This window comes from Passer domesticus, chromosome 1 (assembly GCF_036417665.1).
Source record: "Passer domesticus isolate bPasDom1 chromosome 1, bPasDom1.hap1, whole genome shotgun sequence".
Taxonomy (NCBI): domain Eukaryota; kingdom Metazoa; phylum Chordata; class Aves; order Passeriformes; family Passeridae; genus Passer; species Passer domesticus.
Window position 1 is genome coordinate 53,515,721 of NC_087474.1, and position 26,460 is coordinate 53,542,180.

The 26,460-nt window shown below is 37.0% G+C and overlaps 1 protein-coding gene across 6 annotated transcripts in view; it reads left to right on the plus strand.

Annotated features, from left to right (window-relative positions):
- Positions 1-26,460, plus strand: part of VPS41 (VPS41 subunit of HOPS complex) — a 109,569-nt gene that overhangs the window by 77,464 nt on the left and 5,645 nt on the right. For 5 of the 6 annotated variants that reach the window (XM_064420708.1, XM_064420686.1, XM_064420718.1 and 2 more), the window contains 13 exons: positions 691-806; positions 2,208-2,264; positions 4,471-4,532; positions 5,364-5,445; positions 10,956-11,048; positions 11,529-11,656; positions 12,550-12,694; positions 13,953-13,994; positions 14,078-14,128; positions 15,374-15,511; positions 18,281-18,335; positions 19,361-19,501; positions 20,941-21,077. In XM_064420708.1, the coding sequence (XP_064276778.1) occupies positions 691-806; positions 2,208-2,264; positions 4,471-4,532; positions 5,364-5,445; positions 10,956-11,048; positions 11,529-11,656; positions 12,550-12,694; positions 13,953-13,994; positions 14,078-14,128; positions 15,374-15,511; positions 18,281-18,335; positions 19,361-19,501; positions 20,941-21,077 (1,247 nt within the window). Of the gene's footprint in view, positions 1-690; positions 807-2,207; positions 2,265-4,470; positions 4,533-5,363; positions 5,446-10,955; positions 11,049-11,528; positions 11,657-12,549; positions 12,695-13,952; positions 13,995-14,077; positions 14,129-15,373; positions 15,512-18,280; positions 18,336-19,360; positions 19,502-20,940; positions 21,078-23,327; positions 26,340-26,460 lie in introns of those variants that run through there. The other variant, XM_064420726.1, reaches the window with a different exon arrangement.

Sequence of the window (26,460 nt, forward strand, 5' to 3'; positions counted from 1 at the left end):
ATGTTATGTATGGTTTTAAGACAAGCATTATTTTGTGAATTGCGTATTATTTCAAGAGTGTATTTGTATGTGTTTATAGAAACTGATCTGGACAGTGAATGGTTTTCTATTCTGTACCTACAAAGTATTCCTGTTTCTTCACGGTTCTGTCCAAATGATAACTATTCAGAGCAGTCATCTTCTGCATTTGATTTGACCTTTTAGTACTTTTTGTTTGCGTTTACTCAAAAATAAAGGCTTATGGTGTAAGAAAATGCATTATACAAATAGCCTTAACTTGCAGCATTGTAAATGCATTGCTGTAATGATATACTGTGTCCCCAGGGGTTATAGCATCTATCATTTATGCTTTTGGTGGCCTTGACCTTGATGGGAAGGATAAGTTTATTGCAGGCTGTGTAGTGTAATAGTCCTCTAAAAGTATAATAATGGGTTCTAAACCATCATAAAGTTTACGCATAGTGGATGAATCGGAATTTGCAATAAGTTGTAGTGTTTTTTTAAAATATATTTTTCCATTTGAACCAGTTTTAATTTCTTGGGGAATACAGCATCCAAACTAGTGTGTCCTGCAGGAGTAGCCTTGCTGTCTTCCTCTTTGTAAATTCCCCTGAGGGGTATGCTAAAAAGAAGAACTTTACTTAAAATATAATAATAATAATAATAATAAAACTGTGTCTGCATTTGCAGAGTATTCAGAAGGCGAATCACTTTTTTATATCATCAGCCCAAGAGATGTGGTTGTGGCCAAGGAGCGGGACCAAGATGATCATATTGACTGGCTTCTTGAAAAGAAGAAATACGAAGTAATTTTTACATCATTCTTTCCTTCAGACTTTCCTTGTTTGGAAATTGGAGTAGGATGATGGACTTTGCTAGATCATTTGGACCGTTCCTGTTCCTAGAGTCATTGACTAAATGCTTGTAAAGGATGGGAGTTAACTATACATTACTCCATCTGTTACAGAGTTAGTCTCACTACTGAAGCAACTAATCAGAATTTCACCCAAGTGAGGTAGCTGAATTAGATGGTGAAAATACTGCTCTCATCATCAGTTATGAAATGTATTAGCTGACACTGAAAATTATTAAAGCTGGGTTTTGGCTTTAGAACTGCAGAAGAGTTAACTAATAAGCTGTGCTTTTAAAAGTAAAATACTATGGTCTTAAATTGTGCCTGCACCTGCTCAAAGTAGTGTTGCTCACAATAAAGCTGATCCAATATTAAAAGACAAGGGTGTACAGCTCCCTTGGAAAAAAAACAGCTCACCATTTGGTTGCATAAGTACTGGTGTTTCAGTATGTGTATCTAAACACCTAAAGCAATAAGTTCTTTCATACCATATGAGCATTCACACAGTGGTCTGAATTCTAATATCCTGCATTTTTTGACTTAGAACATTTGTTATGGTGCATAAAGTTAACTTGCAAATTCTAATTTATTTTTGTTCTGTGCCCATTATAAGAAAAAAAAGGTGGAAAAGCCATTCAGCTTGTATTGCTTTTGCTAATATAATCATGATATTTCTCATGCAGATTTGTTTAAATCCTTGTGGATGCTTTTGCATTGGAATAGCAAACTTGTATGATGAGTGCAGTTTGCAATATATGTAAATCACAGCATTTGGTCCCTGAAGACTCCAGTAATTTGCAAGTGACAGCTGTGTATGTGCCTTTATGAAAGCCATTCAAGTTAGTAGACAGGCCTGTTATGATGTAGCTTAAAGGTTTCATTTTTGTTTATAAAAGTGCCAGCTTTTTTTCTATAAGTTCAAAAAAATTAGAAGAAGAAGAACAGCAAATGACACTTAAATATAAATAATTCTGACTGAAGAAGACATTTGGGCTGAGGAACTGGAAGGTAGCTTTCCTCCATTTGTCACTTTTCCTGTTGGTTTTTTTCACAGGTTTTGGTAGTGAAGTGGTCTCTTTTGAAAGTGATCAAATGTGATTGCATTGTGTGTTTTGTTGTGATTTGATCTTAATATAATAATGTGGAGTGAACCCAGATGGAAACAAAAGTAGTTTGCTCTTTGCTTGACTGCTTTTGTTTGAGTATGAATTCAAAGCTGTTTATCCAGCCATGGCATTAAAAATTCTAGTGTTTCCAACACCCTACTCTGAAAAACAGTTGATTTATACAGTTCTAGAGCTTTCTATATTGAAAGATTTGACTGGTTTCTCTGTTTTCTCCTTTTTGAATATAGGAAGCTTTGATGGCAGCTGAGATCAGTCAGAAAACCATAAAAAAGCACAAGATTTTGGTAAGTCTCAAAACTTCTATTCAAGATAAAATATCTTCTTTCTTTTAGAATGCTGTGAGATGCAACAAATACATTCTCTGTTTTTTATAACACCAGGCAATATCTGTTAGGCATACTCCAACTGGCATCCAATTCCTTGGTTTCAGCTTCAGAACAGGAGTGTTAGTCCATGAAACATAAAAGGATCTATGTTTTATAAAGGTGCTATTGGCATTGAAAGGAAGAGAATTCTATTTCTCTGATTGCTGATGGGGGTTTTTGTTTGCTTTTACTTCTGTAATAAATTCACTGTGGTTTGAAGTAACACACAGTATTTCACTATTAGAGATTGCAGGCAGGAGTGACAAATTTCTTCTTAACTTATAGCTCGTAAATGTGACAGGATTTTGTAAAAAGTTTAAGAGATACTCCTTTTCTCACATATTTATTTCCTATGTTTATAGTCCCTTTCACAGAGCAACAAAGGGTATCAATGTTTAGAACAAAAGGGGAAATGGCATAATAGACACAAAATTGTCACTAATTTTACCTTTTGTTTGTTTGCTTTTGTTTAAATTCACTAATACTGATGCTGCTTTAAATTGAAATCGGTACAAAGTGTTCAAGATGTGTTCAATTTTTTTTGCCAGATTACTCATATTATAAGCATGCTGTATATCAGTATGTCTTAAAAACTTTTATTCTTCTGTAGTCCAGAAATTGAATCAAGATTTAAATGGCATGCCATTACCTATCACAGAGTTTGCATTTAACAAAACTATTCTGTTAACCCTGCAAAAGGTATAAAGAATGGTTAAAGGCGGTCCTGGCAATGCATTAGGAGGAAAAAAAGAAAGCCAAACAGACAAGCACCAAACTAAATAAAGAAACCTCACAGATTTTCTTTTGCTTTGCAGAAATTTGCTCTGCAATAAATTATTAAATTCAATGAAATACAAGCAGTTTTTTAGAGTTTGGTCTCTAAAGCAAAAGCTAACAGAATGTGTTGAGGAAACAAAATGTGGACATGAAGCCCTAAGTGAAGGATTAGCGGTACACTGATTTGAAACAACTCATGCTCTCACTGCCTAGTGACACCACACTCAGGATACCTGACAAGTCAGGTAGCCTTGAGGATTTTTTAGATGGAAGTAATTATCACTGCTCCTCTGCACCTCTTGAGCCACCACAGAGATCCTAAAACAACCAGATCTACATCTCTTTTCCTTATACATCTTCTCTGCTCAGTGGGAAGCTGGTCCACAGGAGAATTGAAGATTTCTGTCAGCCTCTTTCTTAGGAATGGTGAAGTTGAAAATATGAATGTAGTTCCTATAGCATAATGAAATCCTAAAATCCTGTGTATGTGCATTTTTTTTCTAACTTTGTCGTAGATTGACTAGTTGAAGTTGTTGCATACCCCTATTCATATTCTGTTATGGTCAGTACTGTCCTTGATATTGATCAAAGAATTGTTATGCCTCGGAAGATGCAAGTGTTTAATTTTTTTTAAGAATCAAGGACTTCTTTTTTATTGTACAGCTTTGTTTTTTTCTTTTCTCTTTTTTTTTTTTCTTTCTAAAAACAATGTGCTTTTTTTAGTGATGGGATTCTTAAGTTATGCAATGAGTACGCTGCATTGTGTCAAAATGGACATGAGTGTTGAGATTACATTAGGAGGCTCATTCCAAAATTTTAATAGATATCAGAAACATTTTGCAACTTATTTGTGTGATGAACTTTGAGAAAGAAAATTTGGTATGTAATAACTAATAATCTTGTTAAGTTCTCAGTAATTCCTGCTCCTTATTGAGCAGCATTAGGATTTATATTGTCAACCAACTTTTTGCCCTCCTCTGCGAACTGTGTTGACAAAGAGCATGTCTTATACAATGACTGGTGGTTTTCTTTCTGAACTAATTCAAGCACAGCAAGATCAGCTATGCGTTTCAAACAATCCTTAATAATTAGAGGTGGTAGTCTTCTCAGCATCAGTGAGGTTATGAGAATTATTTAAAAGAGCACCTTTAGTTGAACCTGTGAGCAGCCTATGCAATTATTTTGTATTGACTGTTCTGTGGGTCCTACTTGTAAAGGAGAATCAGGGCATGCACTTAGAGCCTTGAATTTCCAGCTGTATGCACTACTGTTACAGTAGTTCTGTACAGTAGTCAGGTAGTTCACTTCCAAACTTTTATAACTAATTCTCTGGTTTTATTCCCTCTAGGACATTGGCTTAGCCTATATAAATCACCTGGTGGAGAAAGGAGAGTATGATCTGGCTGCTCGGTAATCTAGTATTAAAGATGTTCTTTGCTGGCTGAAGTGTGTCTGTGTGGAGAAAAAGCAAAAACAGATTATTGATTCTGAAGTATTTGCGCATGTTGATTTTCTGTGTGTTCTGGAATTTCTCAAGTTTCAAAACATAGAGGTGTATTGCAGTACCATGTATTTTTTTGCCTGTAGTGACCTAAAAATTTTAACTGGAATTGAGGCATATATTTTTGAAAGTAAGCCTTGATTGTTCAAGGTCACACTAGATTTTCAAAACTAAGGTTTTCTTTGGATTTTGATAAACTCATTTTATTAGTGTGTCATTGCACATAAGACCATCAGAAAATAATTTAATTTTGCATAGGTATAAATAATAATGTCAAACATGAGAATCTAAAGTAAGGATCAGAAATTATCCAAGGTTTTTTGTGTTCATGTACATGTAAGCATAAGCATATCTTTTTAAGTGTTCCATTTTTCTCAGCTGAGATTTAAAGACTTCACTCATAAAGCTGTCCAAGAGGGTGGCATCTCTGCCTATGGTGTGTGGATTTCAACTAGATGATGTTTAAGCTCCCTTCCAATCCAAACCATGCCATAATTCTATGAAAGCTAATATGGCCCTAATCACTAAGGGTGAATGCATAATAAGCAGTTAGTCGTCTCGGATGCAACAAAATCTTAAGGTTTGAAAGGAAGAGAACCTGGCATACTCTACTTAAAGTGGTGGTTGCCAAAATAAGTCACTTTTACAAGACGAAGAAAGGAATCCTTGTAGTAATGCTGTCACCTTTGTATTACTTTATGTACTTACTTTTGTTCTCATCTCTTTCATTTTCCTTGCAGAAAGTGCCAGAAAATCCTTGGCAAAAACACAGAACTCTGGGAATTTGAAGTTTACAAGTTTAAAGAAATAGGTCAGCTTAAAGTAAGTTAATTCCTGTGTTTGCACTCAAGTAATTTGTATGTTGTACTTAGTGTTTGTATTGACCAAGTATCTAAAGCATCACATTTAATGGGCCTGGTATTGCTGCCCCAGATCTCTGTTTGTTTCTAGACAGCTGTCTTTCCAATTGATGTGTAAATTACTTAAAACAAGATTGGAGGCATAGTGCTACTTATTTTACTTGTTGGCAGTCTCCAACGTGAAACACCTGCCCCCAAAGTTTTTACTTGCTAAGATGCTCACAGTTACATCTTTCCCATTTACTTTTCATTTGTTTCCAGTACGTCCTAAAAAATCTACCCCAGGTATTAAGGAAAATAGGCTATGTGGGTGCCCATCATTCTGGCAAATCCAGGTCCATTGCAACTTTAAGTGTTAAAGAATTGCAAAGCAGCAGTGAAAACCTATGCAGTGTGCTAGAAATGGTGGTGAGAAAGAGGAGCAGTCTGCACTGCCTGGTGTTTTCCCTAGTCACAAGTCAGCTACTACAACAGTACACATTTAATGTGAGAGTCTCAGTTAATAAATTGCATAGGACATAAAACCTAGTACTGTCACTGCTAAACCGATTGAAAACTTTATGCACACTCCCTTTGGTAACATGTGTACATTTACTTCTCAATTTTATGTCTTCCTATTCAAACTCAATGAGCCAAAAAGGAAATACTATTAAGATCTCACAGCATGCAGTCCCTTGCTGGTTTTGAGCTATTTAATTCTGTTCAAAGACCAAAAGGGTTTCAGCATTACGAATTTCAGAAACGTCTAACTTTGGTTTCAGGGCCACTCCAGTGCATAAACAGCCTTGCCTTTAGTATGACTTCTTTGTGGTTTGGTGCATTCTTTACTACTTTGGAAGATGAAATCCTATGTTTCTGTTTGTTTATTTCAGTCCAATAAAGGACTTGAATGCAGGTACAGGTGATTTTTTTTTTATACACTGCTTCTTCTTTTGGGTTCATTTTCTTTTTTAGCTGCAAATATCTGGAAGGATGTTTCTGTTGTCTCCACTTACATCATCCAACAGACTGTAAAATACAAAAATATTCGCAGGTTTGTTGCAAAAACATCTCGCCTCAATTACCAGTTTTCTAAACAGTTGGCTGTTTTCAGCCTTTAGAATATCTCTTTTCTTCTTAGAGCCTAGGCCCAGGAACTCTCAGGAATACATGAGATGCAGTCCATTACATTATTCAGCTTTAAGTTGCATTTCTAGAAAATGCCTGCCTTATTTCACTATTTCAGTTGCATATAACTTTTCCCAGATTTCTACAGATGTCTGAGTATCATAAGGGATTAACTAAACTGAGCCAGATCTGAATTAAGGGGTCCTTGTAATGCTTGGGATCACTTGTGTGGAATTTTTACCTATTTACGTGACTAGCAGATACTAAACACCATATTGTAACTGGCCTATAATGGCTTTCAGCCCTGATGAGGAGACTATTGAGATGTGGAAATAGAGTTTATTTCAAAACAGAATTATCTTGGAAGAATTTGCACTGCTTATAAATTTTCAGGCAACAACAGATTTCAGACACAGGAAGACAGGGAATGGGGATTGATTGACAGGGAATGATTGTCAGCTCATCACACGTTGCTTCTTTGTCTGCTCAGGTAGAGGAGTCCTTCTCCTTCTCTCTTCTGAAATCTGTTGTTGTCTGAAATCTGATTTTTCAAATCTAGCATGATTTGCCTATAACTAAGGTGACAGTAAACTAAAATTGAAATTTACTTCCTGCTCAGAGGAATTAGTGATATCCCAATGTCAAATTCTATGGGATGAGTGTTGTTGTTTGTGTGTGATTTTAGGGGGTTTCTGAGTGTTCTCTATTAAGCGGTCCTGTTTGGCTACCAAAGATTGCATTTTGATATCTTGATGTCTCTTGTCTTCAATGAGCATCCTCTATGAAACCTAGTTGTGTCAGTTTCAAGACTCTAGAGCCTTGCAGTGATCTGTTCCTCTCCTGCTCCAGCAGTGGTGGCTTGAGGAAGTTACATGCTTTGCTGCCTTTTGCCCAAGTTGGAAATTAAATTTGACATAATTTTAGGAAGGAGGTAGTATAAAAGAGAATCTTTAGTTGAAGGCCTTCAGGAGCAGTTATGGAAAGGTGTCCACAAAAGCCCACCCCTACAGAGATGAGTACACATTTATAGGTTTTAGGAAATTAGCATAATTGATAAAAAGCACCAATTAGGAGGACAAGTGGTGATGCAATTCCACCCCAGGTCAAGACTCTTCTCTGGAGCCCCCCTTCTGCGCTAGTTGTACTTTGTCCATGAAAATGTATCTCTAAGAGTTGTTCTCGGCCTTGGTTCCCAGGAAGAACTAAGAGGGCCTTGTACCTCCTGGGGCTTGGAGCTCTGGAATTTTTGGTTTTTTGCTTAAGGAAAGGCCATGGAAAAGTACTGGGAAAACTAGTCAATACTACAATAGGTGACAGAGTTACAATACACGTGTGAGGAATACAGAGAACATAGAAAAAAAGGCAAAACCCAAATGGTATCACTTGTGCTCAAGTCACTTCAGTACAAAATCTAATGTCTCAGCTCAGGCAGCTGAGGAAGGTGGATGATTCAAAGGAAGGTTTCAAACTCCTGTGAGTGCCGACTGTTGTGGCATGAGGGATATCCTCCATTCTGTTTGCTGTGACAGCAGCGATTTACAGCAGTGTTGCAGGATGATCAGCTAGCAGCAGCAGTGCTTTAACCAAAACACTGGATGGAAGACATTTGAAAGACTTCACTGGACTGTAACAGGCATAGCAGAGAGAAGCACTATCCTGGCAGGCTCTTGGATCTCTTAGATAGCCTTTGAGGAATAAATAATTGTTGTTCTCACCTTATTGGTAAGATGGTTTAGGCTATCTCATGTCAACTTTTGTATGCGTTTTCTTGTGTATACCTCATCCTCACATTTATTGATGAAAAGTCTGAAAGCAGATCTTGAAAAGAAACAAGGGAAGAAAATATTTCTCTCTATGTACCCCTTTTTTATTTAAAGTCACTTTATCACATAGTTTAAGAATTGGTACAAAGGCTGTCTGATTCAGAAGCTTTTTTGCCTGATCTCGCTCCCTAACTGTAACTTAAAAATAAAATAGGAAGAGTTTGTAACCTCTAGCATGGGTCACCTTTGTGCCAAGGCTTAAAAATAACTTGTATGCTTCTTACGTGCTTCCTGTATGCTTTCCCAAGCATGGTGGTCAAACTGCAGGAGGTGGCTGTGTTTTTACATAGGGCAGGAGACATTTCCTGCACAAAGCAGCTGGGCTCACACACAAGGAAACTACACCTCTCCAGAGCTTGCTGTATGGCCAAACTTCAGCCAAGAGTTGCAACAGTGTGTTGGTGGAGGTTGTTCATTTAGGAGGTAGCAGGAAGGCAGAAAGTGGGAGTGAAAACAGCCATTGGAGATTGTCTTCTGCCTTTGAGTCTCCAGTTAATGTCTAGCTTGCTTTCTCTATGGTCAAAAGATATTTTATATGAAGGGGTCAGGAACCCTTAGCAGCCATCAAAACTGTACCCTGAGTCAACTGATAAATCCTGTGACAGCTGGTGGGAGCTGATGTTGGCAACACTACATTTCCAAAACTGGCCAAGTCCAAACAGCACAGGGAGAGGAGAGGTCTAAAATGTAGTGAGATGGTTTTTTCCTGCTTTGTTCAAGCAACTTCAGTAACAAAATGCTATTGTACCATGTGCCAATAGCAGGCAACATCTCTGAGCATTTGGAGGAATTTCACTGGTGTTGGTCTGTCAGCTGGTCCGTCAGCTACAAACCCTACAATCCCCCGACAGCTAGCAGTGGGATTTATTTTGGCAGGTGGAAGTAATCTTGGCCTCTAGTTGCATGGAATAGTAGTGCTAATTAGATGCTGTGCTGAAGTTCCAGGGTATGAACTGATTTATTCTGGCAGCTTCTCATCTCTTGCTTGGTGGAATGCAATTCCTTAACACCTTCTATACAGTAGCAGATCATATGCCTTCACCCTTTTCATGGAGAGATATATTTTGAAATTAATTTTCAATTGCATATGTAAAAAAATTTTGCCCTTCATAGAACATGGTGACCCTAAAGTAAGTCATAATTCAAAATTACATATATATTTTACTTGCATGATCAGGTTCTGGTAGTGGGAGTAAGGAGAACTACAGAAGTGGCTTCTGTGAGAAGCTGGCAGAAGCTTCCCCCATATCCATCAGAGCCAATGTCAGCCAGCTCCAGGAGGGGACCTGCTGCTGGCCACAATCAAGCCAGTCAGGAATGATAGGAACTCCTCTGCAAGAACAGATTTAAAAACAAAGAAAAAAAGTTGTGACTGTGACCAGAGAAGAACTGAGTGATAATATGAGAGAGGAAACAACTCTGCAAGACATCAAGGTCAGTGGAGAAGGAGGAAGAGGAGGTGCTCCAAGCACCAGAGCTGAGATTCCTCCATGGTGAAGACCATGAAGCAGCTGTGTGCCTGCAGCCCATGGAGGACAAAGGGAATGCAGAGATCCACCTGCAGCCCATGTAGGAGCCCATGCTGGAGCAGACTGTGCCTGAAGGACTGTATCCAATAGAAGAGTGACCCAGACTGCAGCAGTTCATGGGGAACTGTTGCCCATGGGATGGATTCATGCTAAAGAAGTTTGTGAAGATCTGTCTCCTGTGGGAGGGACCCCAGGCTGGAGAAGGAGAAGGACTTCTCTACCTGAGCAGCAAAAGAAGCAGCATGTGATGAGCTGACAATCATTCCCTGTCAATCAGTCCCCATTCCCTGTCTTCCTGTGTTTCTGGGATGAAGGAGGTAGAGTCCAAGAAGGAGGAATGGATGGGGGAAGGTGTGTTTGAGATTATTTCATTTATTATTATCCTGCTCTGGTTTGGTTATTAATAAATTCAGTTACTATCCCAAATGCGAGTCTGTTTTGCTATGATGGTATTTGGTGAGTGATCCCTGGATCTTATCTTAACCCACGAACCCTTTGTTATATTTTTTCTCCTCTATCCAGTTGTGGAGGGAAGTGAGAGAGTGGCTTTGTTGGATACCTAGTGTCCAGTCAGGGTCAATCCACTACAACACGTTTTTCAGCTAATGAATCCTTGTACCTTTTTAAAAGGCCAAGACTCAACAAAATGGATTTTGAAAACATTCTTGTTCTGAGGAGTCTTTTATGGGTTTTGTTTTCTAAATGACTACTGGTCTTTTAAAGACAATGGCTGATTCTCCTAATTAGTATTTTGCCACCTGTCTCTCAAATGATAGTTCTTTCAAGCGAGTTAGAAAATTCCAGTGTGTATAATCCTAACGGAAATAATTTCATTATTATTTCATTATTATGCTGCTTACAAGTATGAGTTTATAAGGTTTCCAGTGAATACCAGGGACCATGTTTTGCATATAGCCTTTTTCTTTTGTTTCACAACTTTTTTTTTTCTATCAGTGTACCAGGATGTTACATGTCATCCACCATCTGACACTCTGTTCGCTTTGTTCCTATAGGCAATTAGTCGTTACTTGCCAAGACGAGATCCAGTTTTGAAACCTCTGATCTACGAAATGGTCCTGCATGAATTTTTGGAAAGTGACTATGAGGTACTACAGCCTGATGTGTCCACATAGTTTTTGCCAGCCAAATACCCTTAGCAGTAAAGAATTCTGGCAGCAAATTCTCTGCTGTATTCAAGCAGATTATCAGTGGAGAGTTCCACAATAATGACAATATTTAAAAGTTGAATTTTAATTTTAAGAGAATAAATAGAATGTTCTTCAAAGCCTGCAAATACCGTGAGATTGATTATTTGACTGTTATTTTTAGGTTTTTTAATGTAGCATAAGTGGTTGAAGTGATGCACAAAGCCTACAGCAGCTGAAAGAGACTCATCTTCATGAATTGTAATAACATTACCCTAAGAAGGAAAAATCTGTGTTCTGCAGATGTCTGTGGGCACATGAAAGTTCCTTAAAGGTTAAGGACAGCAGATATCATCTCAGAGGTTTAGCTGAAGCTTTGATGTTTTGAAATGCTCCTTAGGCCATTCTTTCTATTTCTGTTACAATCTCTTATACTTTTAGGGGTTTGCAACCCTAATAAAAGAGTGGCCTGGAGATCTGTACAACAACACAATCATAGTTCAAGCTGTAGTGGATCACCTGAAGAAAGATCCACAGAACAGGACTTTGCTACAAACACTTGCAGAACTGTAAGTACAGTTTTAAATTCCTGTTACAAAAAGTACACTTAAAACAGTGTACTGCAGTTTATTCATATTTGTTTAGTTCTCGTAACAGAAATCTTCTTTGCTACATCTACAGAGTGTTGGCTTTCTCTCCTCTACACTCTGCTTATTTCACAGCTTAGCAATTCTTTACCCTTCCTTGTAATGTTCACAACGGGTATGAAAGCAGTATGAAATTGTTAAGCATGAGATTGGATTTCCAACTCCTCTTTCCAAAGTAAATAACTAACATTTCTCTTCATGATGTCACAGGAAACCTCTTTTCTGAAGTGTGCATTTCAGAATTACGCATGTAAAAATAAAATGGTGGGTGTATTTAAGAAGTAATGTATTGAGGTTTACTGCATGGATGGAAATATGTGACTGGAAAATGTGCCAAAACTGATCTGGTTCTTGGTCACTTCATATAGGGATAAAGCTCTTTGATTTTTCTCAGCCTGATCACTGTTATTTTTTTACTGCTTCTTTGAAGAAAGAAGAGTTACTGTCTATTGCTATGTTAAAATCTGCCCAAAAGTTTTAAGATAACAATGTTTTTTTAGCTTTGAAGAATGTTCCAGTTGGTTTCCAAGAATTGAAAGGTTAGCATTTTGTGTGAGTTGAAAATGGAGAATGAAAATGCAGAAAACTGCAGGTCTGAACACATATGAAGGCCAATATAAACAGAGGTGAAATTAATGTTGCCTGATGTTTATTTCCCTTTACAAAAATGAATCACAGGTCTGTTTAGATACTTATAAAATCAAGTAGTATCGTAACGTTTTACATACTAGAGTATGTTTATATTTTCTCTCATATGTGATTTTCCTACACTTAAGTATGTAAAATTACATGTATTGTAATCCTGTTTTTATCAGGTACACTTACGATCAGCGCTATGGCAGGGCCCTAGAAATCTACCTAACTCTGAGGCACAAAGATGTCTTCCAGTTGATCCACAAGCACAATCTGTTCAGTTCTATCAGAGACAAAATTGTTCTGCTCATGGATTTTGATTCAGAGGTATAGTGATCCTAATGATTTTATATTCACTTTCCTCTAGATACAATTTAACAGATTAAAAATAAATTATCTATAGATGATGTTGAGGCAGAGAGTGTGTTCGCAGCATCTGGATACATTCTGAGATAAGGAAGATTGTTTGCCTGGATTGCAAAATAATTGACCCAAGGATTATTTTTTTCCTTCATATTTCCATATGTATTTCCTTTCCATTTCCATTTGTCACTCTTAGTGAGAAGAGTGTCCGCATCATTTGAGAACATTGTTGTGGTTCTCAAGTCACAACATTGAATATCATTTCACACAGAGTATAATTTCACTATGTTATTCTGTCTGTATTTTGAATCAAATAATGGTATTAATAAGCCAAAGAAAGGAGATAGTGAATTTATTTAAGCATATATTAAATGCACTTGCCATTCTCCTTTCACCACAGAAAATTAATCTGCTCCTGAAAGTATACAAGGGTATTAACCTAAATTCTGAAAATCAGGAAGTGTTCATTCCATATTGAATTCTATCTTCTTTCTTTCCAGTTGGCTGTAAAACCCAAGCACATTAATTTTGATGTGATCACTGGGAAGATAACCAAGTAGATCTCTTTTTTCAGTGCAATAGTTGTTTAAGCACTGTAGCTAATATGGATCTCTACTATTGGTGATCATCTTTACTATGCCCATTTTTCTCCATTCATGGAGAAATATTTTTTTTTAATCCTATAGAATAAGTCGTATCAGGAATCTGTGCTCTGGTATTTTTTGAAAGTGAAGCAAAAGTTTGCTCCTGAAAAAGGAAGCAGAACCTAAATCCTTGTGGCTACTTGGCTTACATGGTCTTGTCTGCTTGATTGATGGTATTTGTCTCCAGGTAGTTTGGAGGAATCCAGTTGTGAGGCAGGTTGAATTGTATGTTTCTTACATAGTCATCACCCTTTTGAGATGGAGCAAGTGGTATTTCTACATTATTTGGCAGTAGCTTTTTGTGACTGATGGTGATTCAGTGGGCATACTTCACCTGCAGTGTAGGCGCACAGCATTTACTGCTATTAAGAGGGAACTTAAGAGAAGTATTCTGGAAGAATACTGTGATGCTGTGCTGTCAGGATGCTGGTGTTATGTAAATTGGTCTCTGAATTTCTGTTGCTGAAAAGCGTAGGTTTGTCCATCTGATGCCCATCAGTGAATAAGCATAATACTATATAGAGTGTAAGAAAATATGTGTACCTGTTACCTACTTGAGTTCTCTTTCTCTGTTGTAGAAAGCAGTAGACATGCTTTTGGATAATGAAGATAAAATTTCCGTGAGTATAACAAGTTTGTGGCTTGGCAGTCCTTTTTCCAGTCTTGTAAATGTGATGTTTATCAAAGGTTTGTTTTGTTTCAGATTGACAGAGTTGTTGAAGAATTAGAAAATAGGCCTGAGTTACAGCATGTGGTAAGTATTCCTGTATTCTGTTGATTTCAAGTTGAGCTGAGTAAAATCTTGGCTGGACATACCTTTTACAGGTGTGTTTATCTTGTTAAAGTGCACGTGACACTGAAATGTCATAAACCATCAGAGAGAAAGTGGCTACTTCTGCCAATTTCCTATTTAGCATGGCTATAGCCTCTTCACAGTAGTTAAATGATCTTAAAATGTGTACCTGTGAGAATCTGGTAACATAATGTAGGCTTATTGATATCTCCTTATAGCATTGTAAACACTTGTCTTTTCTGGTCAATTACTTCTTGCTTTTATTCCTCCTTTTTCCCTACCCAAAAATGGGATTGGTTGGTGGGTGCAGCTCTAAAATACATTTTGCTGATCCATAGAGAAAGTGAATTGCTTATTTTTCTGGAGCTGTAACTTCCATACACTGTTGAACTGTTCTTGTTTGTACAGAATTACAGTATCACTGTAAGGCTGTGGCTCCACAATGCTATTCCAAAAGCTCCTCTTTGGTTTGAACATCCTGTCAGTGGAGTACATAATATGTGACTGTGGGCTTGGGCTGTATTAGAGAGGGAAGTTTAACTTGCTGCTGGTTACAGATAGAGCTCAGGTGTTAATCTGGTGAAGAGGTGATTTATGGGTTAGAGATCTGATTATGGGAAGCAGATCTATGAAAAGTGCAGTCCACAGCCCAAGAGCTTTGCAGAGGCAACTGACAGAATGTCAGTTTACAGAAGGGATGCATACAGAGGAAAGCAACGAAGATGGTGAATGGTCTAGAGGAGAAGCCACACAAAGAGCAGCTGAGATCACTTGATTTTGTTCAGCCTGGAGAAGAGGAGTCTGAGGGGAATCCTTGTAGCTATTTACACCGTCTTCACAAGGGAAGCATCAGCAGGCACTAATCTTTTCTCTGGTGGCCTGTGACAGGACCCAAGGGAATAGCATGAAGCTGTGTCAGGGGAGGTTTAGGTTAGATATTAGGAAAAGCTTTGCCCACCACAGTGGCTGGGCATTGGAACAGGCTTCCACCCTGGGGAAGTGGTCACATCATCAAACCTATCTGAGTTCAAGAAGCATTTGGACAATGCTCTCAGGAACATGGTGTGGTTCCTGGGGCTGTCCTGTGCAGGGCCAGAAGTTGGAATTTGATTATCTATGTGGTTCCCTTCCAACTCAGGAGTTTCTATAATTCCATAATAATATTGAATACATGAGTTTTAATTAGGATTCTTTTTTGACTCCTAGTATTTACACAAGCTTTTCAAGAGAGACCACCATAAAGGCCAACGGTATCATGAGAAACAGATCAGCCTTTATGCTGAATATGATCGACCAAACTTACTTCCATTTCTCAGAGACAGCACACACTGCCCATTGGAGAAGGTAAGCCCCAAAAATCTAAGCATCGGTCCTTGATTTTTATCAAGGTCCTGGTCTGTAGCTTGTAGTCTTGAGAATTTCAAGCTGTGTCTGGTACTGCCCTCTACTGCCAATATGAGGGATCCTTTAAGTTTGTGACCATCACCTGCAGTTTGGTTTGCAGAGCTGATGACACCTGAGACTTTCCTCTCTCAGCTCACAGGGCAGGAATTGATGGATATTTTTAATGCAGAAGTCCTGACTACAGTTCTGACTACAGTTCTAGCTACAACATACCTACTCATCAGTGCTTAGCCTGACTGAACAGTAGGTTATGGTTTCAAGAAATTGACAGTCATTTTGCCAAATCTAGGAGCTGTCAGTGTTAGATCTTGAAAAACCAGTGGCTGTAACTGTAGTTATTCTATCTTTTTATTGTAAGGCCATAAGTTTCTGTTTAATAATATACACAATATAGGTCACTGAACTAACAGGGCTAAAGTATTTTGTCTTTGTAATTTGGCTGATACACTTGGGGTTTTACAGAGTACCAGGTTTCCATCTTCCAATATTTTTATATTTTTTTCTATTTTCCTTCCTTGCACTTTCTTGTCACATTACAAAATGCATAAAGGTAAGGCTAATCTTGAGTTGTTTCCCCTGCTTGAATTAATGTGAAACAAATGGAAATTCCAAGTTTTGCAGTATAGATGGGTCAGTATTTTATTATTTATATTTGTTGCTGTTAATGGCTGAGCAGAGCAGACCTTGTGAAAGGATGCCTATCCATATGTAGCTATAATGATGACACAGTGGAGTAGTTTCCAAGTGTAATATTGAATGTGGTATTTTACATGGTTAACATTCCGAAGAAAACTAGTACTTTTCCTGGTACATCTCTTGTTTTGCATGCTTTTGTCTACTGGAAAATACTTTCTTAGATTATTATATGTTCTTAGATTGGAGACTTGGGATTTGTTGAAACCATTATCTGAAACTAGATTGACTAGTTTAGGCAGTGAGCCTGAGAGGTTTCCAGCCAGAAACTTTGGTCTACAATATTGACTTACTTGTTTTTAACTTTCTGATTCTTAGTTTCTGCCTTATGTATTAGTCATGTGATCATGGGTTTATGTATAAAACCTCACCTGCATTTTTTTAAATTTTGAGGCAAATTAATTTTAGTTACTGCACATCCAGCCTCCTGTCTTTAGTGGCAGGTGGTGCAGAAAAGTGCTGTGTGAAAATGATGCTCATTGCTGGCATTGCTTTTGCTGAAGATACGGGCTATGAACAAGAATAGGTCAGAGACCCATCAGCTTCTGGAAGGTGTGGTGCAGTAATCACCAAAGTCAAGAGAGAAGAATGTCAGAAAAAATGTGTAACCTTAATGTTAAAATGTTAACATCTTTCAGTAAGACGCTAAGGAAGAGACAAAAAGATAGTGTTAATTCTGTAATTATACTTCTTACCATGCATGCTGTGTAATAACACTTCTTGTGACATACAGATCTTTGTTCTAAGAAATAGAAAAGAGGACTAAGAATTTCCCAGTTACCTCTATTTTCAGTTCCTATTAAGCAAGTTCCAACACGGTATATACATCACAAAAAGAAATTTCTATTTGAAAAAATCCACTCTTATTATTGCTCTAATGAAATTACAAACTCATCAAGAAGAAATAAATTGTGCTCTCTAGAAGTAAACCACTTTTAGTCAAGTTCAGTTTAGCAAACATTTTAAAAATTAGCTGGAAGAGAAGTAGGAATGTTCCCTGTTTTCCTCTAGAGGGAGCATGACAGTCAGGAAATAGCAGTATCTAGAACTACTGAATACCTGGTGCTTTGTAGTTTACCTCTTAAGTGGAGAGGAAATAGAGGGCTGTCAATTGTGTGTATAACTTATTAGCATAATTCATATCTTCATTCACCTGAAATATCTAGTTGGTAATTCACTTACCCCTAGCCCAAAATTTGTTGTCCATATCTCTGATCTTCATAGTAACCTTTCTGAAAAAAAGAGAATTTGAAGGAAAAGTAAATTCCTACCTTATCTTTGATTATAGCTGTACTTTATGTATTTAAAATTTTGATTTCCAAGTGTGAAGGTTGGTGAACAGTTGTCTTTACAGGAATGCTATGAATCTTGAGTTTGCTTTCTGTTTCTGGAAACAGACATGGCATTGTTTATGGCATACCAGCCCTGCTGATTTCTTATTACTACAAACTCATTGGTAATCAGTTTGGTAGTTTTTATAATTGTGCTGGTTTCCAACTTTTTTGATACAAAATTTGGAGTGCACTCTCTCTCCTGAAACCACTCTGGCCTAAGGAGATTTTCACCCTTGTCTTATTAATGAATGTAAAGCAGACTTCCATCACTAGAGAAGAGACCACACAAGTCCACCCACAGGAAGCAAGTCTTAATAGTAGATAACCTTAATGTTTTGTATTAACCAGCTTTTGACTTTTGGAGGCAAAATGAAGACGTTGCCCATAGAATTAAAAGCAGAGGTTGACATAGTCCGGACTGAAATACCTGTTCTGTCCCCAGATTTATTCAGTCTCAGAGAAGAATTTTAAAGAGAGTCATGCAAGTCACAAAGTTTCTTAATTAAGGCCTTGGCAGAGGACTTGGCAGTGCTTATTAAGGGAGCTGCATTCCTGTTAAGATTAATAATGTAACTTCATAGAAAAATCACTTCAAGCTTCTTGCAGCATTTGCGATCAATAAAATTTCATGTTGCATGGTTTCCTTATGTTCTCTTGTCTCGTCTCTCCCCTTGTATTTAAGGCTCTTGAGATCTGCCAGCAGAGGAACTTTGTAGAAGAGACAGTCTATCTTCTGAGTAAGTAACTCAGAATAAATAACTGTGATCAATTATAACAATTTTAAACTTGTAATAAAGTTTATGGTGTGAAGATATATTCTCTAATATCTAAATCAAATAACATGATTTAGAAAGAAAAAACAAAGCACTGGATGGATATGATGTCTTAACTTCATATATTGTGTTACTATGTTTTTTACTTGGTGTTCTTCTAGAGTACTGGAAGTGTTGCAGAGGCTATCGGGAACAAGTTCGGTGGGGAGGTATTTCTGGTACAATCTCCAAGAGAATAGTAATACTGTTGGTTTTGAAAAGAGAGGAGAAATTAAACAAATTCTTTATTCTGAATATATCTCAGGAGCTTGGTATAATTTTTTGCTGAGATGAAAGATTTGCTGATATTGTTTTCTATCTTTTTATTTCCATAAAATTAGTTGTAAATTAACTCCTTCAGCTGGCCAAGAAATCTACCTCTGAATGAGAGGCATTGGAAGATTTATATGTATGTTTATGTATTAGTCATGAACAGAATAGTAAATATTTTTTAAACAATCTCTGGTTCAGTAAGAAGAATATTTTGTGGACCATTTCAGTCCAGTGGAGAGTATGATTTACTAATTAATTATTTTTTAAATAGTTCATAATTTCTGCTACTTCTTCCTGTTTCCTCTTATTTTTCATGGTTGCAAGCTGTGCTATACTTAGTGGAAATTAAGAGGCCTCATGTGGGCCTCTTGAAGCTGGTATTTCATGTTATAGTTTCCATCTGTAGATATACACTCCCCCTCTTGTTAGATGTTACTGCAGTTCAGAACCCCAAATATGACCCAACACATCCTTAAGAAAACCTCCAGGTCCCAGTCCAGCAAACTGCTCCAAGTACTTGTTCATATTATACTGATTTGCATTCCTGCATCTGAATAGACTAGATTGGGTCTTAGTTGAATTAGTCTGAGTCAACTTCACACACACAAAATTCTTATTGAAAGAGCACTGAACACTGATGAGCAATTAGCATTTTTAGTCTTTATTTTTCCTTCCAGGCAGAATGGGTAATAGCCGCAGTGCCTTGAAGATGATAATGGAAGAATTGCATGATGTAGATAAAGCTATTGAATTTGCCAAGGAACAAGATGATGGAGAACTTTGGGAAGATCTCATTTTATATTCTATTGACAAACCACGTAAGTGGGATAGTTTTTGGGAAGCTTGCACATGTGGAATGCTTTTGCAAGTAAAGGATTGAATTATTCACTTGTATGTTAGAGAAGGTGTTTTTATATGGTCAGGGAGGTGTTACAATTTGTGAAGGACAACACAGCTGTCCTACTGTGCATAAAAACTTGCAGTAAGGCAGTGTGAGGCTATGCTACACAATGAATACTTGGAGGCGTAACACTGAATAAGCTCTGCATAATTATTTCCTTAATGACAAATCAAGGGGACAGTAGTGCTTTTAGTTTAGCAGAATGAGACTTCATTTTTAGACAGCCTCAAAAGACATTCTGCAGCTTTGATGAGGATTCTGCATACTATGTTATTACAACTGCTTCCCTTCAAGATTCTGAAAATGAAAAGCCTACACCTTTCTCCCCTCAATAAACAACTAATTTTTTTTCTATGTTACAAAGGTAAGATGGGCAACAATGAGTGCATTTTGTCTGTCATTCATTACATGAATAGCTACTCCAAGTTAAAAGATTAGATGGACTCAGAAACATAAGCATCATTGTTGTCAAGGAGGCAAATTTAAAGAAGTTCAAATTACTAAGAAAACAGAGAATTTTCTTAACTATCTACTCCATTAGTTTTTGCAACCTCTTCTGGGGCTTTAAATCAAGACAGTAAAGTCTCTCTTGGGACCTCTTTTCTGGAGAATTGAGAGTCTTGTAGAATTAGTGTCAGAATATGTATCTTTTCATCCCTTGGTTGCTAATTTTGAAAGGAAGAAGTGACCAGAATCTGTTAAATTTCAAGAAGAATGGCATTCTCATACTTGAATGCATCACTAAAAGTGATGCTACAGTCAGTGACAGCTTTAGAGCAAAAGGGATTCAAAGTATACAGAATTCTCTCAGTAACTCTATGTAACAGTTTCTGCTTATATGCAGATACTCCTCAGTTTTGGGGGTTGAAGAAAAAACATAGCCTTGAGTCATCATTCTAGTGTGTTTTTTAGCCAGATGCTCTTCAAAGAGAAAAAGACTTCTATCATGTCCCTCTCACCAATGTTTAGAAGCACATTGAAATCAGGTTAGGTGCTCAAAAGTTTGTTCTAAAACCCTGGAACGGGGAATGGAATTACCACATAAAGTAGTTAGTAGTTAAACACTATTTGTTTGAGTGCTCTTTTTATTGAATCAAAATGCATTATTGTGAGTTTGTGCTGGAGACTCAGTTACCACTTTGCTGAATATGCTGTAAGTTCTCTAAGTTGCCAGACTGTATCTTCCTCACTTTCCCAAAGGCTTGTATTCAAGTAAATACAGCTGCAAGAAACATACAAAGACTTAGTGTTTTCGCTTAGTAGAGAGCTGTCAAGTAGCTTGTCACCAAAGTATCCTTTAATCAGATATTTTGCTGGATGGTTTTTCTTAATTTCTTTACCTCTTGGTTTTCACAGCTTTTATTACTGGTTTGTTGAACAATATTGGAACCCATGTCGATCCTATTCTTTTGATCCACCGCATTAAGGAAGGCATGGAGATTCCTAATTTGAGAGACTCACTAGTGAAAATTCTTCAGGATTACAACTTGCAGGTAGATGTTGCATTCTTCATGGGATACTAATTTTCAGAGAGACAGCAAACCGTCTTTGTCACTGAACAGCACAAGAAATTGCTATCGTGATTTGTTCAGTCATTGGTCATGGACACTGTGGGCCCACACAAAACTGTGACAGAAATAGTGGAAATTTGCCAAGGTTTCTTGATGTCTTCTAGCCCTTCTAAATGTCTTCCATACTCTTATAAGCCTGGTGGGTAAGTTGAACTGGTAGTATCTTGAGCAATTCAGCCTATTTTACACTGCCCAACTGTCCAGTATTGAAAAGTTTCAATACTTCTCATTCTGTTTCACATGAATCCAGAAGCAGAATGGAGGCAGAATGCAACATGCCCTCGCTGAAGCATTCATCAGGTGTTAGAGTCATATGTTAAGTATCTTACTAACTGAAGGAAGATGAACTTTTAAAATCAAATTCATGTCAATGATGCAGAATCAGTTGGTTAGAGCATGATTCTAATAATGCTGAGGTTGTAGGTTCAATTCCTGTATTATGGACCATTCAGTTTAGAGTTGGACTCAATGCTGCTTCCAGCTCAGAATATTCAGTGCTTGTGTTGCTGTTTATGCATTTTTTAAAAAATTGACTGTCCACTGGATTATGGAAGTTCTTACCCCAGCATAATTATACAGACATGTGCATTCCCCTACGTGGTTGGTTCTGACACATGTTTGTAAGAACTTACAAGAAGCATACCTTTCAGTGTTCCCTGTAAGTAGCCAGCAGAGTATATTGCATTGCATATTGTAAATCTCCCTGCTACAAAGAGTCACAAACTTGAATTCTCTGTTATGCTGTTCTGCATCGCTCTACTGAAAAATGCAGATGCCTCCAGTGTGACTATGCAGAGTCCAAGAAAACATAGCTCAGTAGGCTGCTGAAACTCTGATTTTCTGAGCCTCAAACATTTGCTCTCCATCTGCTATTAGTCTTTTTACATTTCGAGCAAATAGATAGACTCAATGGTTACATTAAGGTCATGGCTGTTATCTTGCTAGGCAAACAAAACCCATATTTCCCTTCAGGGAAACCTAAGGCTTTTCCATTATTTTGTTTTTATGTGAACTTCAAATTATTACTTCAGCTATTTCAAAGAAGCATTTTACATTTCTTCATCTCCCAACACCTGTAAATAGACACGTTTGCAAATAATGCATTTTTAAACATTACGTCAGGCTTTGACTTCATCAGGTGAAGTCCAAAGTTAGTATCCTTCCAAAATGGAGGATAGCTAAATAACATGCTGCATGTTAATCTTGCTGCTGTCAGTATCAGCGCTGATCCTCCTGTTCCTGCATTCTCGTGAAATCAAAATGTAATATCTGTTGTGTTTGCAGGTAGACTGAGAAAGTCTGTCTGAGACTGAGAAAGTATGCTGTAAGCATAGCTTCAGCTTTACACATATACAGAGTACATTGCATGGCTTCAGACAAAGCTGATGACGTCAATATGGTCATATTTTGGGGATGGAAATACAATTTTTTCTTCAAATACCTTTTAACAGAATTACTTTTGGATTAAAAGCATGTATTTAATCTTGAGAATGATATCTAAAATAATTTACTGTTAGCATTAAAATGATTCATGGATTTCAAATTAATTGATTTTGAAGTAGAGTTGGGTAGTTCTAGGGCTAAAATTTAAATTTCTTAGGGATAATAGAAATTAGGGAAGCTTAATGTAATTTGTGCTTGGCTTTCTTGTATGAAAGAAAAAAGTATAGCCCCAAAAAAGGCAATACTTCGTTAGAGAAATTTAAGTTATAGTTTCAAATTAAGTCTGTTCCTTAAGTGTTACTGGCAACATGAAGTACGCTGTTCATGAACAGATGGTATATCTACATTGAAATTTAGAGATCTTATTGCTGGTCTTGCACACTCAACAAAGTAGCCAATTTTGTAGAGGAACTCAAATTTTATAGAGGGACTGTTTTTGTTATTGCTGCCTAATTAGCTGTTTTAAAGCTAGTCTTCCGTGTGTTTGTGTGATGCCTGGTCATACCTCTGCACATTTTTGTAAGTTCATGCTGAGAAGTCACTGGCCTTTATTCTGGCCTGACACAACTCTGGCTTTTGGTAGAAACCTCTTGATGTGTAGCATGGAGCATACCGGACATTTTGAACTCAATCAGAAATACGAATTTCATGGGCTAGGATTTTCTGTGTCTTCATCTTTTTGGATCTCAAGCTCCGTATGCATATGTTTTATTGTTCTCATTTTCAAAGGCAAAAAGAATCTTGTGCTGGGATCCACGAAGGAGGAGTGCAGATGGAAAGAGAACCTGCTGCTTGACTTGCAAGTCACTGCCTAACACAAAAACTGTGCTGGTCTTTCCATAATGATGGCTTTCCAAAAGATGTTGCTGCTGTGCCATTATGTTGTTTAATTGTGGGCTCCTTTTGTAAGCCCTGATAAGATTGTTTTATGCCTATGTAAGCAAGCCAATGCAAATTTCCTATTAAGCTCTTGAGTTTCCATACCAGTAAATTTTACTTAGGTGTGATGTGAAATACGGGTAGGAGTTAAAAGCAGTGCCTTTGACAGACTTCCTCTTTTTGAGAACAGTCCTTTCCATCTCAGCAAAACCAAGTGAATCAAACTGAGTGGCTAGCAAAGTATGTGTGACTCACAGTGTGCATTAGAGAATCCAACAAGAAAGTCTACTAATGCAAATTTTATTGTAATTTTTTTTTAATATGGACTCTTCCTTGAATATTTTTTTATGATGTTGGCAGATTGCAGACTGATGGCTTCATTTTTAAAAAATTGCCACCCACTAGATGAAGTGCTGCCACTGCTCTATATGCTACTCTAAGCTCACCTCAGCTTTGTGGTTAACCTTTGAAATCTGATCACTGCCAAACAACCAAGCATAGCACTAAAGCAGAATTAGATATTGTTTTGGGCAGAAACAAAATAGAGATAATGTGCAACTTTTTTCTGCCATGAGCTTAAAACTGAGCACACTCCTAACTATTCCCCTAAGCAGGGAAATATTTAAGTGGTTTTTTTAATTGGGATTAAACCTTGAAGTGATTTTTTTGGTTTTTTTGGGTTTTTTTTTACCCATGAAGATAATTTATTTTGGTGTTTTGTCTTTGACACTGTTTGAGTTAACGTATTAAAACCATAGTACATAATCAAATGACCCTGATTGTAATGATGAAAGTTTATTTACTGCTGAAATAATGCTGATTTTAGTGTTTATATACAGTAACATTCACAAGCAACAAAGTTATAGGTTTTTTTTTATTTTAATAGGAGCATTTATCAAATAAAATGTAGTCTGAAGCTTTTCAGTGCTTCTGAAATTTACTTTGTTGCTGTCATAAATTTATAGATAAATTAGTCAGGTAGTCTTAAAGAGAAACCTGCTTACTTATTAGAAATTACACATTCCTAGTGCTTTTTTTAAGTGCAAATGAATCACCATTCTCCAGGTTTCTAAATCATTGTATCACACATCTCCCAAAGAAGGCTGATTGTAAAATCTCCTTATTTGTAGACTTGTGAATTAATTATAAGCCTGTTGTGCTTTCCAAATGTATAAAATAGGTGTCTTTTCAGCTTTAGTTCGTATCTGAATGAAATGTAGGAGTGGTATTGGAAGAGGCTTAAATACCTCCCTTGTTTTAGAAAGAAATGCTTCATTTTTCACCCTTTCTATGTCATTTGTTAGAATAAATCTTTGAAAGATGTTGATTTTCTTAGACTCCTAGCTTTAAAATACAGAAGCAATTTGTTTAGATGTAGTATACTTAGAGATTTTGTGGATTAGCATTTTACACAAACACTGACTTACTAGTTTGTACTTTGAACCTGCAGGAACTCTGATGGGTAACAGACATTGATCCATTCACAGAATTCACATCTCTCCATTCATAATAGACTTTATGAACTAGCAGAACCCAATGATAATCCAATGAATGAATGCTTGAAACAGCACCTGGAAAAATTGTTAGGTTATGTTCCTGAACATAACTAAAAATGCTGTTCAGACACATTGGAGTCACTAGAGGCCAGGTGGCAGCTTGCACAGGGGGAGATGTGCCTTTTGGCTGTAAAGAGTGAAAATAATGTGTTTTAATTGCGGCAGTGATGCTGTTTGAAAGAATTTGGTTAACTGGCCTTGAGAAACTTGGACTTGTTTGTGGGTTAAGCTGAATCAAGGCCTGAATTAATTCCCATAGTTTTGAGTATACCCTTTAAAATTAACTCCATACTGCAGTGCTTTTCTTTAAAGATAATGTTAGGCTTGATTTACACATGTAAATCAAGGCTGTTTTAATCAAATAGAATGGTTTATGCCTAATATCTTCCCTAATATAGCCAGAAAACAAATTATTTTTTGCAATATCAGTTTTGTTTTTAGCAATTTTCATTAATTTCATGAAAGGCATTATTTCTGCCTAAAACTTCTTTCTGTAGGTGCATAATCCTGTCATGCTTGTGCTCACAATTACATTCTTTGAAAGGATAAATAAAATTCAGTTTCATCCTCAGTACTGTTTCTGTGATGAAAGTGGTTTAATCACAGATTTATGCCCAATGTCAGTTTTAACTAGTTCAACTTAACCTTAAGGTGCACAGTTACCTATTTCTCTCCCCTTTAATGAAGCTCCCACTCTCTGGACTCAAATTCCCTTTCCTTTGCTTTCTGTAACTCTTGAATTATCCATTTTTAAGGTCTTCAAATAAATTTCTACAGAAGTGTTGAGAATATATTACCTTGAGAATAGACATTTTACATTCTGCATTGCGATTTTTCCTTTTGTATAATAATGGCTGCCTACTGTTTTCCATTTCTAGCAAAATAAAGTCTGACAGTCTTTATGTGGTATGGAAAGATCTTAGTGCTGTTTAAATAATGGGAGAAAGTGCATATTTCTTAAAATATATGTTTTATCAGATATTTTTGTTACTCCTGGGTTTTAAGGCATCAAACATTATCAAGGTTTTCCGGTGAGCTAGTGATGTCTGTTGTTTCCCTCTTCATTGTTCTTTCTTTTTAATTAATTTTTTCTATTACCACACTGTATTTTAATTAAGAAATGCTAGGACACACTTCCGTCTTCCCATTGTATCTTTGTTCTGCTTCTTTCATTTAACATGGTCACAGCACCAAGGTTATCAGAGTTCAAGAAACATTTGGACAATGTTCGGAGTCACTTGGTGTGATTCTTGGTGCTGTCCTCTATAGCACCAGAAGCTGGACTTGACACAGTCTCATTTGTCCTTGCTAAAAGTTTCTTGTATTTTTTTCAAACCTAGCAACATTTTTCTTTATTTAGAACAAAATTTTACTTTCTTTGTTGCCTTTGGATAAAGTTATCAAGGGGAGGACATAGACAGATTGTT